We start from the raw sequence: 13,193 nt of genomic DNA, 5'->3' as shown, positions 1-13,193 counted from the left end.
TAAAATAGTCTTTGCTACGTGCTTACTATGTGCCAGGTACTGAACTAAGCACTGGTGTAGATCCAAAGCTAATCAGGTTGGACACAGTCCCTTTCTCACATGCGGCTCACAATCTTAATTGCCTTTTACAGATGAGGTTTAATACAGTGCTCTGCACAAAGGAAGCACTCAGTAAATACCATTGATTGATTGAGATAACTGAGGCACAGAAAACTGAAGTGAAGGTCCCGTAGCAGGCTTATGGGAGATTCAGGATTGGAACCCAGATCTTTCTGATTCCCAGGCCTGGTCTTGATCTACTTGTCATAGTTAACTGTATGCAGAGCAATCAATCAGTCAGTCAGTGGTATTTATTGAGTTTAAGCACTTGGAAGGGAACGATACAACAGAGGTGGTAGACACCTTCCTTGCCCATAATGAGCTTACAGTCTAGAGGGGGAGACAGACATGAATATAAGTAAATAATTCATAATATATAATTTATGCTTACGTACATATGTGTTAATCCCAATGACTTCTGGGAGATTAGGCAAAGCCAACCACTTAGTTCTCTGGATTATGTTATTTTTCTTGCCCTTCTCTGAAATTCTCTTGCCAGCTTTTAACCAGATGTTTCCGGAAGTTTTTTACAGCACGTCACTTTGTCTATGATCTAGCTATCGGGAACTATCTACCTGTCTCTCTGTCTTTGCCCCTATCGTTGTCTCTGCCGTTTTTCTCTTTGTCTCTTGTCTGACCCTTTTTTTTTGTGGTATTTAAGCACTTATCATGTGTCAAGCCTGTTCTAAATGCTGGAGTAGATACAAGATAATCAGGTCAGACAGTCTCTACCCCACATAGGTTCAGTGTTAAATTGGAGGGAGGAGAATGTAATCCCCATTTTATAGCTGAGGTCATTAAGTCATGAAGATGTTAAGTTACTTGCCCAAAGTCACCCAGCAGACATGTGGTAGAGCTGGGAATAGAATCCAGGTCCTCTGACTCCTAGGCCTGTGTTCTTTCCACTAGGCTACCCTACTTTTCTAGGACTTTTCCATGCCCCATCTGTCTTGGTCTTTCTGTGACTCCTCTGTTAATCTCTTTCTATCTTGATTTTTGCCACTCTTCTTGGACCACTTTACCTGTCCCCAAGGAAGTACCATTCCCTAACAATATCTGCAAGAAAGTGATGGTTCCATTCACTAATTTCACATCCTTTTCTTCTATTCACTCTAGGTTCCTCAATGATGTGACAAATAATTCATGAGTAAGCTTTTCTGCATTAAACTCCACAGCATTGCCTTCAAGGCACTGTCTTCATTTCCCCTTATGTACATTTCCACTACAATCCAAGCTCTCGCACTTCATTCCTTTAACACCAACTTACTATACCTCAGTGAAGGCTTGAACTAAATTAGAGCACGCCAAACCCGTTTCTATTTATCTTGGGCCTGAAGCCTCATCTTTAGCACAAGTGGAATATTTGGGGGACTTTTATCACCTTCAATTTTCAGCAATCCTTTACATATTTACTATTGCTCCCTCACTGCTGACCCCTTTCTCACTTTCCTCCTTTCTGCCTGAAAAAACCCTCCCCCTTTATAGCCAACAGATCATTACTCTTCTCATCTTCCAACTTTTACTAAAATCATATCTCCTCCAACAAGTCTTCCCTGACTAACTTCATACTTCACTTCATATGCCATTTTTTGTGTCTCACCTATGCTCTTGGGTCTGTACTCCTTAAGCAGTTTAATAATGACATTTATTAAGTGCTTACTATGTGCAAAGCACAGTTCTAAGCGCTGGGGAGGTTACAAGGTGATCAGATTTTCCCATGGTGGGCTCACAATCTTAATCCCCATTTTACAGATGAGGTAACTGAGGCACAGAGAAGTTAAATGACCTGCCCAAAGTCACACAGCTGGCAATTGGCAGAGCTGGGACTTGAACCCATGACCTCTGACTCCAAAGTCTGTGCTCCTTTCCACTGAGCCCCACTGCTTCAGTTGGATACTCTACCCCACAAAGCTTATGTAACTCTCCTTATACTCTGCTCCTTCACCTAGGTATAATTTATTTTAATGTCTGTCACCCCCATTAGATCGTAAGCTTCTTGTGGACAGAGATTTTGCCTTCCAAGTCTTGTACTGTGCTCCCCCAAGTGCTTTATATAGTGCTCTTCAAACAATAAATTCTCAATAAATACCATGGGTTTTGTAAGTTTTTAAAAATGCAGCATATGTACAGTGTATAACAGCAAATGAGGCACAGTCTCAAGAATGATTTGACACCACTTTCTTTGTTGTTTTGCAGGTTTTCTTTAGGAGATGCACGGAGGCCTCTTCATGAAACAGCGGTTTTAGTTGAAGATGTGGTACATACCCAGCTGATTAATTTGGTAAGAAGCTTACAATCTTTTGTCCAGTATACTCTGCAGTGTTTAGTCCATGAAATCTACCTGTCACTCCTCCAGTCAGTCAATCAATGATATTTATCGACTGCTTATTATGTGCAGAGCACTGTGCTCTGCTTTTGGGAGAGTATAATACAACAGAAATAGAAGACACGTTCCCTGCCCATAATGAGCTGAGAGTCCCCTTTCCTAAGCACTGGGGTAGATAGATGACAATCAGGACTCTTCATGGGACTCACAGTCTAAGTAAGAGGGAGGACAGGTATTGAATCCCCATTTTGCAGATGAGGAAACTGAGAGGCACAGAGAACTTAAGTGATTTGCCCAAAGTCAAACAGCTGGTGGAGCCAGGATTAGAACACAGGTCCCCTGGCTCCTTCCACTAGGTCACACTACTTCTTGATTGAATATTTTCTGTATCAATTTTGAATCAAAAACTAAACCATAAAGTGACATGCAAGGGTTATATAGTTTGTAAGTTTTCACATCTAAATTTCAGTGTTTTTGTTGCTTTGATTTTTGTCAGTTGAGTTGGACTGCCTTTTGTTACTTTTCATTTGGACTTCGGTTGCTTCTAAGGGCAAGGCTGAAATATATTCTTGCAAGCATTCATTTGCAAAGCATATAGCAGTAGATCAATTCCAGATTTGAGTTTGTAGGAGAAGATGCCCATGTGTCTACCTTTGATGAGTGTCTCTTGATTTCCCAAAACTTTTAACTCAGACTTTACCTGAATCTGATTACGAAGAGGCTTGTTTTGACAGATTTATATAGTTGGTGCTTTAAACCAAATTATATTGCACCACGATGACACTTCATGGGCTCTGGTTACCCTAACTGTTAGAAATCTGTGGCATTCAGTTTAGTCCTTGATGATTCTCCTGTCTCTCTGGCTGCTTTCTCTCAGACTCTTTCACTGACTCCTGCCTCCTACTTTCTAACTATGGGAGCCCCTCTAGGCTCAGGTCTGAGTCCCCTTTATATTTTCCATGTCTGCCCACTCTCTTAGAGAACTCATCTACCATTTCTGTGCAGATGATCCCCAAATCTGCATCTCCAGCCCCAGTGTCTCACCTTCTCTACAGCCTTGCATTTTCTCTTACTTTCAGGACATCTCTACTTGGATGTCCTGCAGACACCTCAAATTTAACAAGCCCAAGACAAAATTCTTCTCATCATCCCATCCAAACCCTCTACTCTCTCCAACTCTCCCACCACTGTAGACATCACCACCATCGTCCCTGTCTCACAAGCCCCATAACTTGGCATCCTTCTTGACTCATCTTTTTTTGTCGTCTCACATATTTAGTCTGTCACCAAATCTTGTTATTTCTAAATTCACAAGATCTCTAGAATTCAAGCATAGTCTAGTGGATAGACTGGGAATAAGAAGCACCTGGGTTCTAATCCTGACCCCGCCACTTGTATGCTGTGTGATCTTGAGCAAGTCACTTCACTTCTCTGGGCCTCAGTTACCTCGTCTGTAAAATAGGAATTAAGATTGTGAGCCCCATGAGGGACAGGGACTGTGTCCAACCTGATTTGCTTGTATTCACCCCAACTCTTAGTGCAGTTCCTGGCACATACTAAGCCCTTAACAAATATCATTACTATTATTATTTTTTTTTTATTCATCTTTGTCCAAACAGCTACTGCAGTGATATCCCTCCAGCCTACTCACTTGTCTCCCCACTTGAGTTCACACAGCATTTGGCTTCCCGGGCCATTATTCTAAAAAATGATTCTGCAAACGTTTCCCCTCTCCTGAAGAGCCTCCAATGGGTGCCATCTATCTCCACATCAATCAGGACCTTCTTACCCTTGGATTTAATGCACTCAATCAGCAGCTCTCCCCTTCCTGCTTAGCCTCGCTCATCTCACACTACAACCCATCCTGCACACTTTGCTCCTCTAACCCCAGCAAACTTAATGTACCTGATCTCATCTCTTGCTGTCGACCGCTTGTTCGTGCCCTCGATCTCCCTCACATTTCATATGTGACAGACCACCCTTCTCTCCATCTTCAAAGCCCTACTAAAATCACATCTCCTCTAAGAAGCCTTCGCTAACCTCTCATTTCCACACCCTCTTTACTCTCCCTTCTGCAGTATCTTGAGTCTGTACCCGCTAAGCACTTTGATATTCACCCCAGCCCCATAGCATTTACGTATATATCTTTACACGCTGCTCTCCATATCTGTAATTTAGTTTAATGGCTGTCTCCCTGCCTGGATTGGAAGCTCTTTTTTTCATTATGCTTTTCAAGGGCTTACTATGTGCCAGGCACTGTACTAATTGCTGAGGTCGGTACGAACTAATTACATTGGACACAGTCCATGTCCCACATGGGAATCACAGCCTTAATCCCCATTTTACAGATGAGGTAACTGAGGCACAGAAAAGTCAAGTGAGTTGCCCACAGTCACCTAGAGGATAAGTGGTGGAGCTGGGATTAAATCCCAGATCCTTCTGACTTGCAGGCCAGTGCTCTATCTACTAGGACATGCTGCTTCTCTTCTTCTTCTTCCTCTTTTTCTCCTCCCTCCTTCTCCTCCTCTTCCTCCTCCTTCATCCCTTTGAATCCAATTATTAAATGATGTGATGTCATTTTGAGTTATAGAATCTCAGTTTTGTGGGGGCCCCTCTAAAGTATCTTTCAGGTTAAAAAAATATATTTTAGTTGTAAAAAAACCCTTTTTTCCCCACAGCCCTGTGAGAAACCATAAGCCTTTATAAAAAAAGAAGTATGAAAAAATTGTTTTCAAAGTTAAGATCAAAGGCCTATGGCTCAGCGGAAAGAGCATGGGCTTTGGAGTCAGAGGTCATGGGTTCAAATCCTGGCTCTGCCAACTGTCAGCTGTGTGACTTTGGGCAAGTCACTTAACTTCTCTGGCCCTCAGTTACCTCATCTGTAAAATGGGGATTAAAATTGTGAAGCCCCCCCACCCACCCGGGACAACCTGGTCACCTTGTAACCTCCCCAGCCCTTAGAACAGTGCTTTGCACATAGTAAGTGCTTAACAAATACCATCATTATAACCCCAAAGACAAATTATTTAACATTTGTGGAGAACAAACAATGACAAGACAGACATTTAGCGAAATGATAGTCATGGACTTTTATGCTGGTCCTTTAGATAAACTACGTTGCAGTATTAAGTGCTTCTTTGACTGGATTACTCGGTCTTCTCTGAGAAAACGGACCAGAGAGGGAGTGACAGTGTATTTAGCACATCTTACATAGACTCTCTTGTCTCCATATCCTGAGCCACTTCGGGTTTTTTTATTTCCCAAGGCAGGTGTGTTGTAAGTCTGCTTTTTGCTGCATATGTGATGCTTAATCTCCTCCACAGTAGGAACAGGCAGAAGGCTCTAAGGAATTTTCCCAGATGGTTTTTGTGAACTCCTTTATCCCATTCATGTAAACAGTGAGTGGGTTCCGGTTTGCTGCGTTGTATATACACTCCATGACTTAGTACAAAGTCTGAATGTTTAGTTATCCAGAAGATTGTTTCCATCCTGTGATTCATTAGGTCCCTACGGTACCTCCACTTCCTTTATTTTATACAATCACAAATTATATTAGTTTGTCTTATTTTGATAACCCACCCCCCCGTAATTAATGTCCTGTACAGGAAGCTGTATTACTGTTTTAAACCAGTCATAAAACAAGGATTTTTTTTTTCCCATTACCGAAGTGGCATAAGTGACCTTGGTGTATAACTATGTAAGAGTGACTAAACAGCATCTTTTTCTAAGTGTGTACACACCATTGGAAAGAGACAACTTTTTTCCCATTTAGGTCTTTTCAAAACTTCAAAAACTATATCTGACTCATCCTGGAATAACATTTTGAAGAAGCAAGTTATGTGGTCAGTACCCATTTAAAGAACATTTAATTCATTCATTCAGTCGTATTTATTGAGTGCTTACTGAGTGCAGAGCACTGTACTAAGTCCTTGGGAAATATGTCAGCAACATATAAAGATGGTCCCTCCCCAACAACGGGCTCACAGTCTAGAAGGGGGAGACAGACAACAAAACAAAACATGTAGACAGGTGTCAAAATCATCAGAACAAATAGAATTATAGCTATATGCACATCATTAACAAAATAAATAGAATCGAGATATATATATCGAGATATATACATATCAACATGGGCTTAGTCTATTTTATTTTATGAACATAGATATAAAGCAAATTCTTGGCCCAAATAAACCCTTAATAGCGGTGAATTTGAAGGAAATAAGAAATATCCAAATTTTACAACTTCTGTGAGTCTTCACTGCCAACAGTAATCGGTGGTTCATGTGATATTTTATGATGCTGTTGCCTTAACCTCAAGAGAGAGGGGAAATGAGGCAGTCACTTGTCACCCACCAAGTTAGGGAAGCATTTGATTCACTATCTGAAGGAATTGACTGTTTCCATTCCATTCTGTCATAACATGTTCAAATCTATCTTTGTGTAAAACCGTGACACACACACACACACACACCCCTGCCCACTATAAAGGAGAGAGGATGAAGAAACAAGCAAGCAAGCCTATGTGAAAGTGCTGCCCTTGGTTTTCAAAGGCAGCTACTGTGCATGGCCTAGTGGATACAGCATGAGACTGGGAGTCAGAAGGTCATGGGTTCTAATCCTGGCTACACCACTTATCTGCTGTGTGACCTTGGTCAAGTCACATTACTCCTCTGAGTCTCAGTTCCCTCATCTGTATAATGGAGATTGACTAGGAGCCCTATGTGGAACAGGGATTGTGTCCAACCCTACTATCTTGTATCTACCCCAGCACTTAGAAAAGTGTCTGGCACATAGTAAGTGCTTAACAAGTGCCATAATTATCATTTATTTTTATTATTTTCCTCGAGCACAGGTGTAATGGAAAGTTCATTTCACAGCAGGTGCATGTAAAGAAAGGTTGTTGGGGTTTTTTTTCCCTATGGTGTTATGCCTCTTTCAGGACCTCTGGTTGTTGTTTTGGAGTAGTTTACTCCCTAACATGTTTGATTCCCCATGTGCCCTATGCCAGGAACCAATAGCCTCGTCTCCCCATCTGCGTTCCACCTTTCCCACTAACCAGTCCATCAATCAGTGGTATTTATTGAGCACTTACTGAGTACAGAGCACTTTATTGAGTGCTTGGGAGAGTATTGGTAGACGTTTTCCGCTTATGTTATCATATTTTTTTTAACCAAGTATTCTCATATCTCCATTCAAACCATGTGCTGCCCATTGCCAGAAAGAATCTTGGCTCCTTCTTTCTTAGGTGGTGATCCCCATTTATTTTTTAATGGTATTTGTTAAGCACTTACTATGTGCCCGTCGTTGTTCTAAGCGCTGGGTTACAGACAAGCTAATCAGGTTGAATGCAGTCCCTGTCCCACCTGGGGCTCACAGTCTTAATCCCCATTTTCCAGATGAGGTAACTGAGGCCCAGAGAAGTGAAGCTGGCTTGCCCAAGGTCAAACAGCAGACAGGTGGCAGAGTCAGGACTCTCAGGCCCGTGGTCTCTCCATTAGGCTATGGACTGCGTTCCACCTGATTATGTTGTATCTACCCTATGGTTTAGCACAATGTTGGGCTCATCATTGCTTAATAAATACCATTATCATAATTTTTACTCTTGAGTGGTAGCACAATGTTGTAGGGGCTCAGCTGGGATTCTGACAGCTAGATTACCTGAGTCCTAGCTCTGCCTCCTTGCTCCAAATGGCAGGATCCCTGTTCAGTGTAACCCAGCCATGTGCCATCTTTCCACTCTGTCAGCTCCAAGTCTCTTCAGGCGCACACCCTTCTGTCCTTAGTCTCGGGGCCTGCCGAATTCATCCATTCAGAAATAGAGGCAAGGAAAGACATATTTGCAGTGATTGGACGTAATGGCAGTGACTTAGAGATCCTGGGCTAGGTTAGTTATAAGTTCATAACACGTTGCTGGGTTGTAAGTATTGTGGTCATTCTGAATTGGGAGCACGTCTTCATATGAGACTGTATAAAATTATACACCAGTCCTTTATCAAAGCTGAGATTACTGACAGTAAGACTATATCCAGGTATATGGGTGTTCTTGAAAAGACCTGTGCTTCGTTGACGATTTATTTTGTCCTGCGTGCGTGTAAAGGATTGTTGTTGGCCACTTGCCGAGATCTAAAGAAGTAATGATAATGAAATCTGTTGCATTTGTTCAGCATTTACTATGTGCCAAGCACTGTATTAAGCATAGGGGTAGGTATAAGATAATCAGTTCATCCAAAGTCCCTGTCGCTCATGGAACTCACAATCTAAGGTGGAGGGACAACAGGTTTTGAAATCCCATTTTACAGGTGATGAACCGAGGCTCAGGGAAGGTAAGCGACTTCCCCAAGACTATGCAACAGGCAAGCGAAAGAGCCAGAATGGAAGCCCAGCTCCCCTGACAGCCAGGGCCATGTTCTTTCTACTAGGCCAAGCTGCTTCTCAAGAAGTAAAATCAGAAGGCATATGTGCTTCCCTTCAGGAATTTGCAGTCCTCAGTGCAGCGGTGGGGAATCCTAATTCAACAACCCTCACTTTCTCCTCTGAGTATCGCTGTCTTAGACGCACAGGGAGTCTCTGAGGGTTCTCCTTCTTCAAAACAAATTCCCTAATGTAAGTCCACCAGGCTCTTTTTCTTTTTTTCTTTTAAATCAGTATTTGTTAATCACCTAATCAAGCACAGTTCTGAGGGCTGGCCTTCAGTAGACTCCTGGCTCTACTGCCTCAACTTGATCCATTAATTATATTAGAGAAATAGTTGCGACTAACTGTTTAATAATACTGAAAGGAACTTAAATGCTAATTTAAACTCCAGAATTATTCTGTGTATCACTTAGAGTGAGATCATTAAAGATGTATGGCCTTTAGTGTTCACCTTATCTAACTTCAGATACTTACTGGTTTTGAAATTGGGAGGTCTTAAAAGGTAAATTGACTTTTTAACTGCATTCTGCAGTTAAATGTGATAGTGAATGTGGTCACAAATACTTTCAGTTTCTCAGGTGTTCCACCTAATTGGAAATAATGGATTTTTTTAATATATTTTTTTTCCTGTTTCTTAGACTGACACCTAGTGTTCAGCATTCCTGAGAATGTAAATGGTCTAGTTGTTGTTAGTAGGGGAATAAGTTAAAATTACCCCATAATCTCATTGCAAGAGTTGCATAGTGCCCTTAAATTAACAGGAAATCATAAATTAATCAGGTGACATCACACTTTATAAGTATCTTACAAACCAATCTTAAGGGCTGCCTTTTTGTAGGTGACACTTATTATATCTTATATATTATAGATGTATTATACTATATATTATAGATGTATTATACTATATATTGTATATTACCAGGAAAGAAGTGACATTTTACGTTTTCAAAAAGAGTAACAATTTTTTTTGGATAAAGCAAATTTGGTAAGGTATTAGCCCAGAAATATCAATTTTTTTTATTTCTGGAATTTCTCTCTTTAAATTCCAAGTGCAATGCAGTGCTTACTTGTGGTTGACCTCTTTCATTTCCCAAGTACTCATTTAGGATAATTATTAGCCTAGAAATAGCAATTCTTTTTACTTCTGGAATTTCTCTCTTTAAATTCCAAGTACAATGTAATGCTTTTCTTGTAGCTTACCTCTTTCATTTCCCAAATACTTATTTAGGATAATTTTCTGTCAAATATTCACAGTACTATTATTTGTATAGTGTTAATTTTAAAACGTCGTACAGATTTCTAGATGAAAATTAGCAGAGCACAGCAAATACACCCTTTTACTCCACACAGTCTTGTAACTAAAGCAAGCACATCAGTGAGTGGTTCTAGACTGTGAGCCCGTTATTGGGTAGGGACTGTCTCTATATGTTACCAACTTGTACTTCCCAAGCGCTTAGTACAGTGCTCTGCACACAGTAAGCACTCAATAAATATGATTAAATGAATGAGTGAATGAACTGAAGGAGATATCCACTATAAAACACAGATCCCTCTTTGTCACTCTACCTGACAAGTGACTTTACCCCACTAATCCGTTTTCTTTGAGCATCCTTTTGTTTTTTAATGGTGTTTAAATGTTTATTATGTGCCAGGCACTGTACTAAACTACAAGCTAATCAGTTTGGACTCAGTCCTTGTCCTGCGTGGGGTTTACAGTCTTAATCTCCATTTTTCAGATGAGATTGCTGAGGCACAGAGAATTCAAGCCACTTGCTCATGGTCACACAGCAGACACGTGGCAGAGCTGGGGTTTAGAACCCAGATCCTTTGACTCCCAGCCCCATGGTGGCCCACATTGCTCCTGTCCTTGCTCCGTACCCAAAGCCAGATAGACCCTGGGGCTCACGGGGTCAATGCCCAGGGCCTCTGCCTAATGAGGGGGTAGAGAACAGCCCACATTGGGACTCCAAGCCACCGCTGAAGCCTCCACCCCATCAAGTGCAGCCATATGGGTTGCTCCCCAATTATCCCACCTCCATTGGTGGAATACCCTGCCTTCACCGGCCTTTTACTGGGGACAGTCATAATACGTGATTGGCGGATAAGGATTGTTGCTCCCTGACTGGTATTCCCTGAGGCCTTCTCTCCTCCTCTCCCTCCTGTCCTCCAGTCTCTCCTTCCTCTCTGGTCCTCCTGGCTAATAGTTGCTATAGTTGCTTCCTTGGCAACCAGGGAGGATCTCAAAAGGAGCTAGTAATTCACCCCCTTCATTTCTTGGAAACTGAGAAACCTGCAGGGTTTGATAGCCCATAGTAAACCCTTAATGATGCAGCATCCTTATTTCCCCACCTTGATATTGAAGGCCGTGAGGAATTCATAACACGTTGCCAAAGAAATCAGTAATTACATTTGGACTTGAACGTAAGCAAGGTGTGTCAACGCTGTACCTCGATCTTGACCATCTCGCCACCGACCTGTCAACACTGTACCTCGATTTTGACTATCTTGCCACCGACCCCTTGCCTATGATCTCCCTTGATATCCGACAGACCACCAATCTCCCCACCCTCAAAGTCTTACTGTAATCACATCTCCCCCAGGAGGCCTTCAGGCCTCATTTCCCCTATTCCTTCTCCCATCCCCTTACACTTGGATTTATGCCCTTTATTCACCCAACCCACAGCACTTATGTACCTGTCTGTCATTTATTTTAATGTCTGTGTCTCCCTCTAAACTGTAAGCTCCTTGTGATCAGGGAATGCGTTTACCAACACTGTGATATTGGACTCTCCCAAGTGCTCAGTACAGTGCTCTGCACACAGTAAGTGCTCAATAAGTAAGATTGCACAAAGGGTATTATCGCACAATCAGAACATTGATTAAACACTTCTTTGTGTGAGTAAGCACTGTAATGAGCACTGGAAAGGATACCTGGATACTGATTCTGACCTGGTCCCTCGACCAAAAGGAGCTCACAGTCGAAGATGGGGGAAGACAGTCAGAGGGGTGAGATGAAATTTCAGAAGCAAACAATAAAAAAAAAAAAATTCTTATTTCTTCTCCTCTCCTGCCCTGGCTCCTCCTCCAAACCCTCACCTCCTTCCAAATGTTCTAAAGCTTGCGTAGCAAATAGAGGACAAGCCTGGGACTCAGAAGGTCATAGGTCCTTATCCTGGATCTGCCACTTGTCTGCTCTGTGACCTTGAGCAAGTCACTTGACTTCTCTGGGCCTCAGTTACCTAATCTGTAAAATGGGGGTTGAGACAATGAGCCGAACATGGGACAGGGACTGTATCCCACCTGATTAGCTTGGGACAGGGACTGTATCCCACCTGATTAGCTTGTATCTACCCCAGTGCTTAAAATAGGGCCTGGCACATAGTGAACATTGAACAAATACCAGAAAAAAAGCAAAATGAAAAAAGTTGGGGATGGGGCTTCTTGCCGACGATGTTGGGCACAAGTTTACAGCTGCCCTATTCCTCAGTTTACCTCCTGTGGACTCAGGGCCCCAGTGGAGCAGGAACTGCAGGTCACGTGTCTCTCTTCTGTCTGTTGCCCACCCTCCACAGCAGATTGAGATTATTGGATACTGAGTCATCGTGCCTTATTTCCAAATACACCAAAGCATTTGATAAGTGTTCATTCATAATATTTTTGATTTTCCAAGGCTGGAGAATGTAAGACCCGCCACTCCCATTTCCATAACTTTGATGTTATAGTTTGTTTTTCCCAAGAACTTTTAATTTGGAAGCATGATAAAATAGAAGTACAAACAGTTAAAATGATTTAGCCAAGGTCAAGTAGAATAGAATGCACTAGAGTCCGATATAATTGTGCGTAATCTTGCCCTCCATTTTGTTATTCCTCCTTAGGTCAGCAGATTTGTTGTTTATGTGGTTAGGTGTATTTATCTTTCTGAGAGTAGCACCAAGAACCTTGAGTAACATTTAATTATAGTCACTTTCCATTAGTTCGTGATAGTAAACACTACTAATCATCACTAAAATGTTAATGTAGTTTTCATTAAAATCATGTCTTCCACTTTACCTAGCATAATTCGTGGTTTATATTTTGGTTGTTTTTTTTTTTCCTTGCTGAGTATAAGAAAAGTGGCACCGAAAGCAGTCCATCATGAAGGCGCTAATATATCTATGGCTAAATATCCTGTCTCACGTATGGATAACTTTATGTCCTTTCAAATTTAGTAACTTGATTAAATGATTTGTCAAACCTGCCCTATTAAAAGAACAGAGCTGGTGAAATTTCACATAACTTCATTAATATTCTCTGGTCGCAAAGGGAAGATTTATAGAGCTCCCATTATATAGTCTTCTTAGAATTCACAAATTGA

General features: G+C 41.6%; 1 protein-coding gene across 3 annotated transcripts in view; it reads left to right on the top strand.

The window, feature by feature from the left end:
- Positions 1-13,193, top strand: part of SUPT3H (SPT3 homolog, SAGA and STAGA complex component) — a 415,169-nt gene that overhangs the window by 236,957 nt on the left and 165,019 nt on the right. For all 3 annotated transcript variants that reach the window (XM_038750984.1, XM_038750985.1, XM_038750983.1), the window contains one exon: positions 2,296-2,380. In XM_038750984.1, coding sequence (XP_038606912.1) covers positions 2,296-2,380 — 85 coding nt within the window. The remainder of the gene's footprint in view (positions 1-2,295; positions 2,381-13,193) is intronic.

This window comes from Tachyglossus aculeatus, chromosome 9, assembly GCF_015852505.1.
Source record: "Tachyglossus aculeatus isolate mTacAcu1 chromosome 9, mTacAcu1.pri, whole genome shotgun sequence".
NCBI lineage: Eukaryota > Metazoa > Chordata > Mammalia > Monotremata > Tachyglossidae > Tachyglossus > Tachyglossus aculeatus.
The sequence above is the reverse complement of the archived record's forward strand: the minus strand, read 5'-3'. Positions and strand labels throughout refer to the sequence as shown.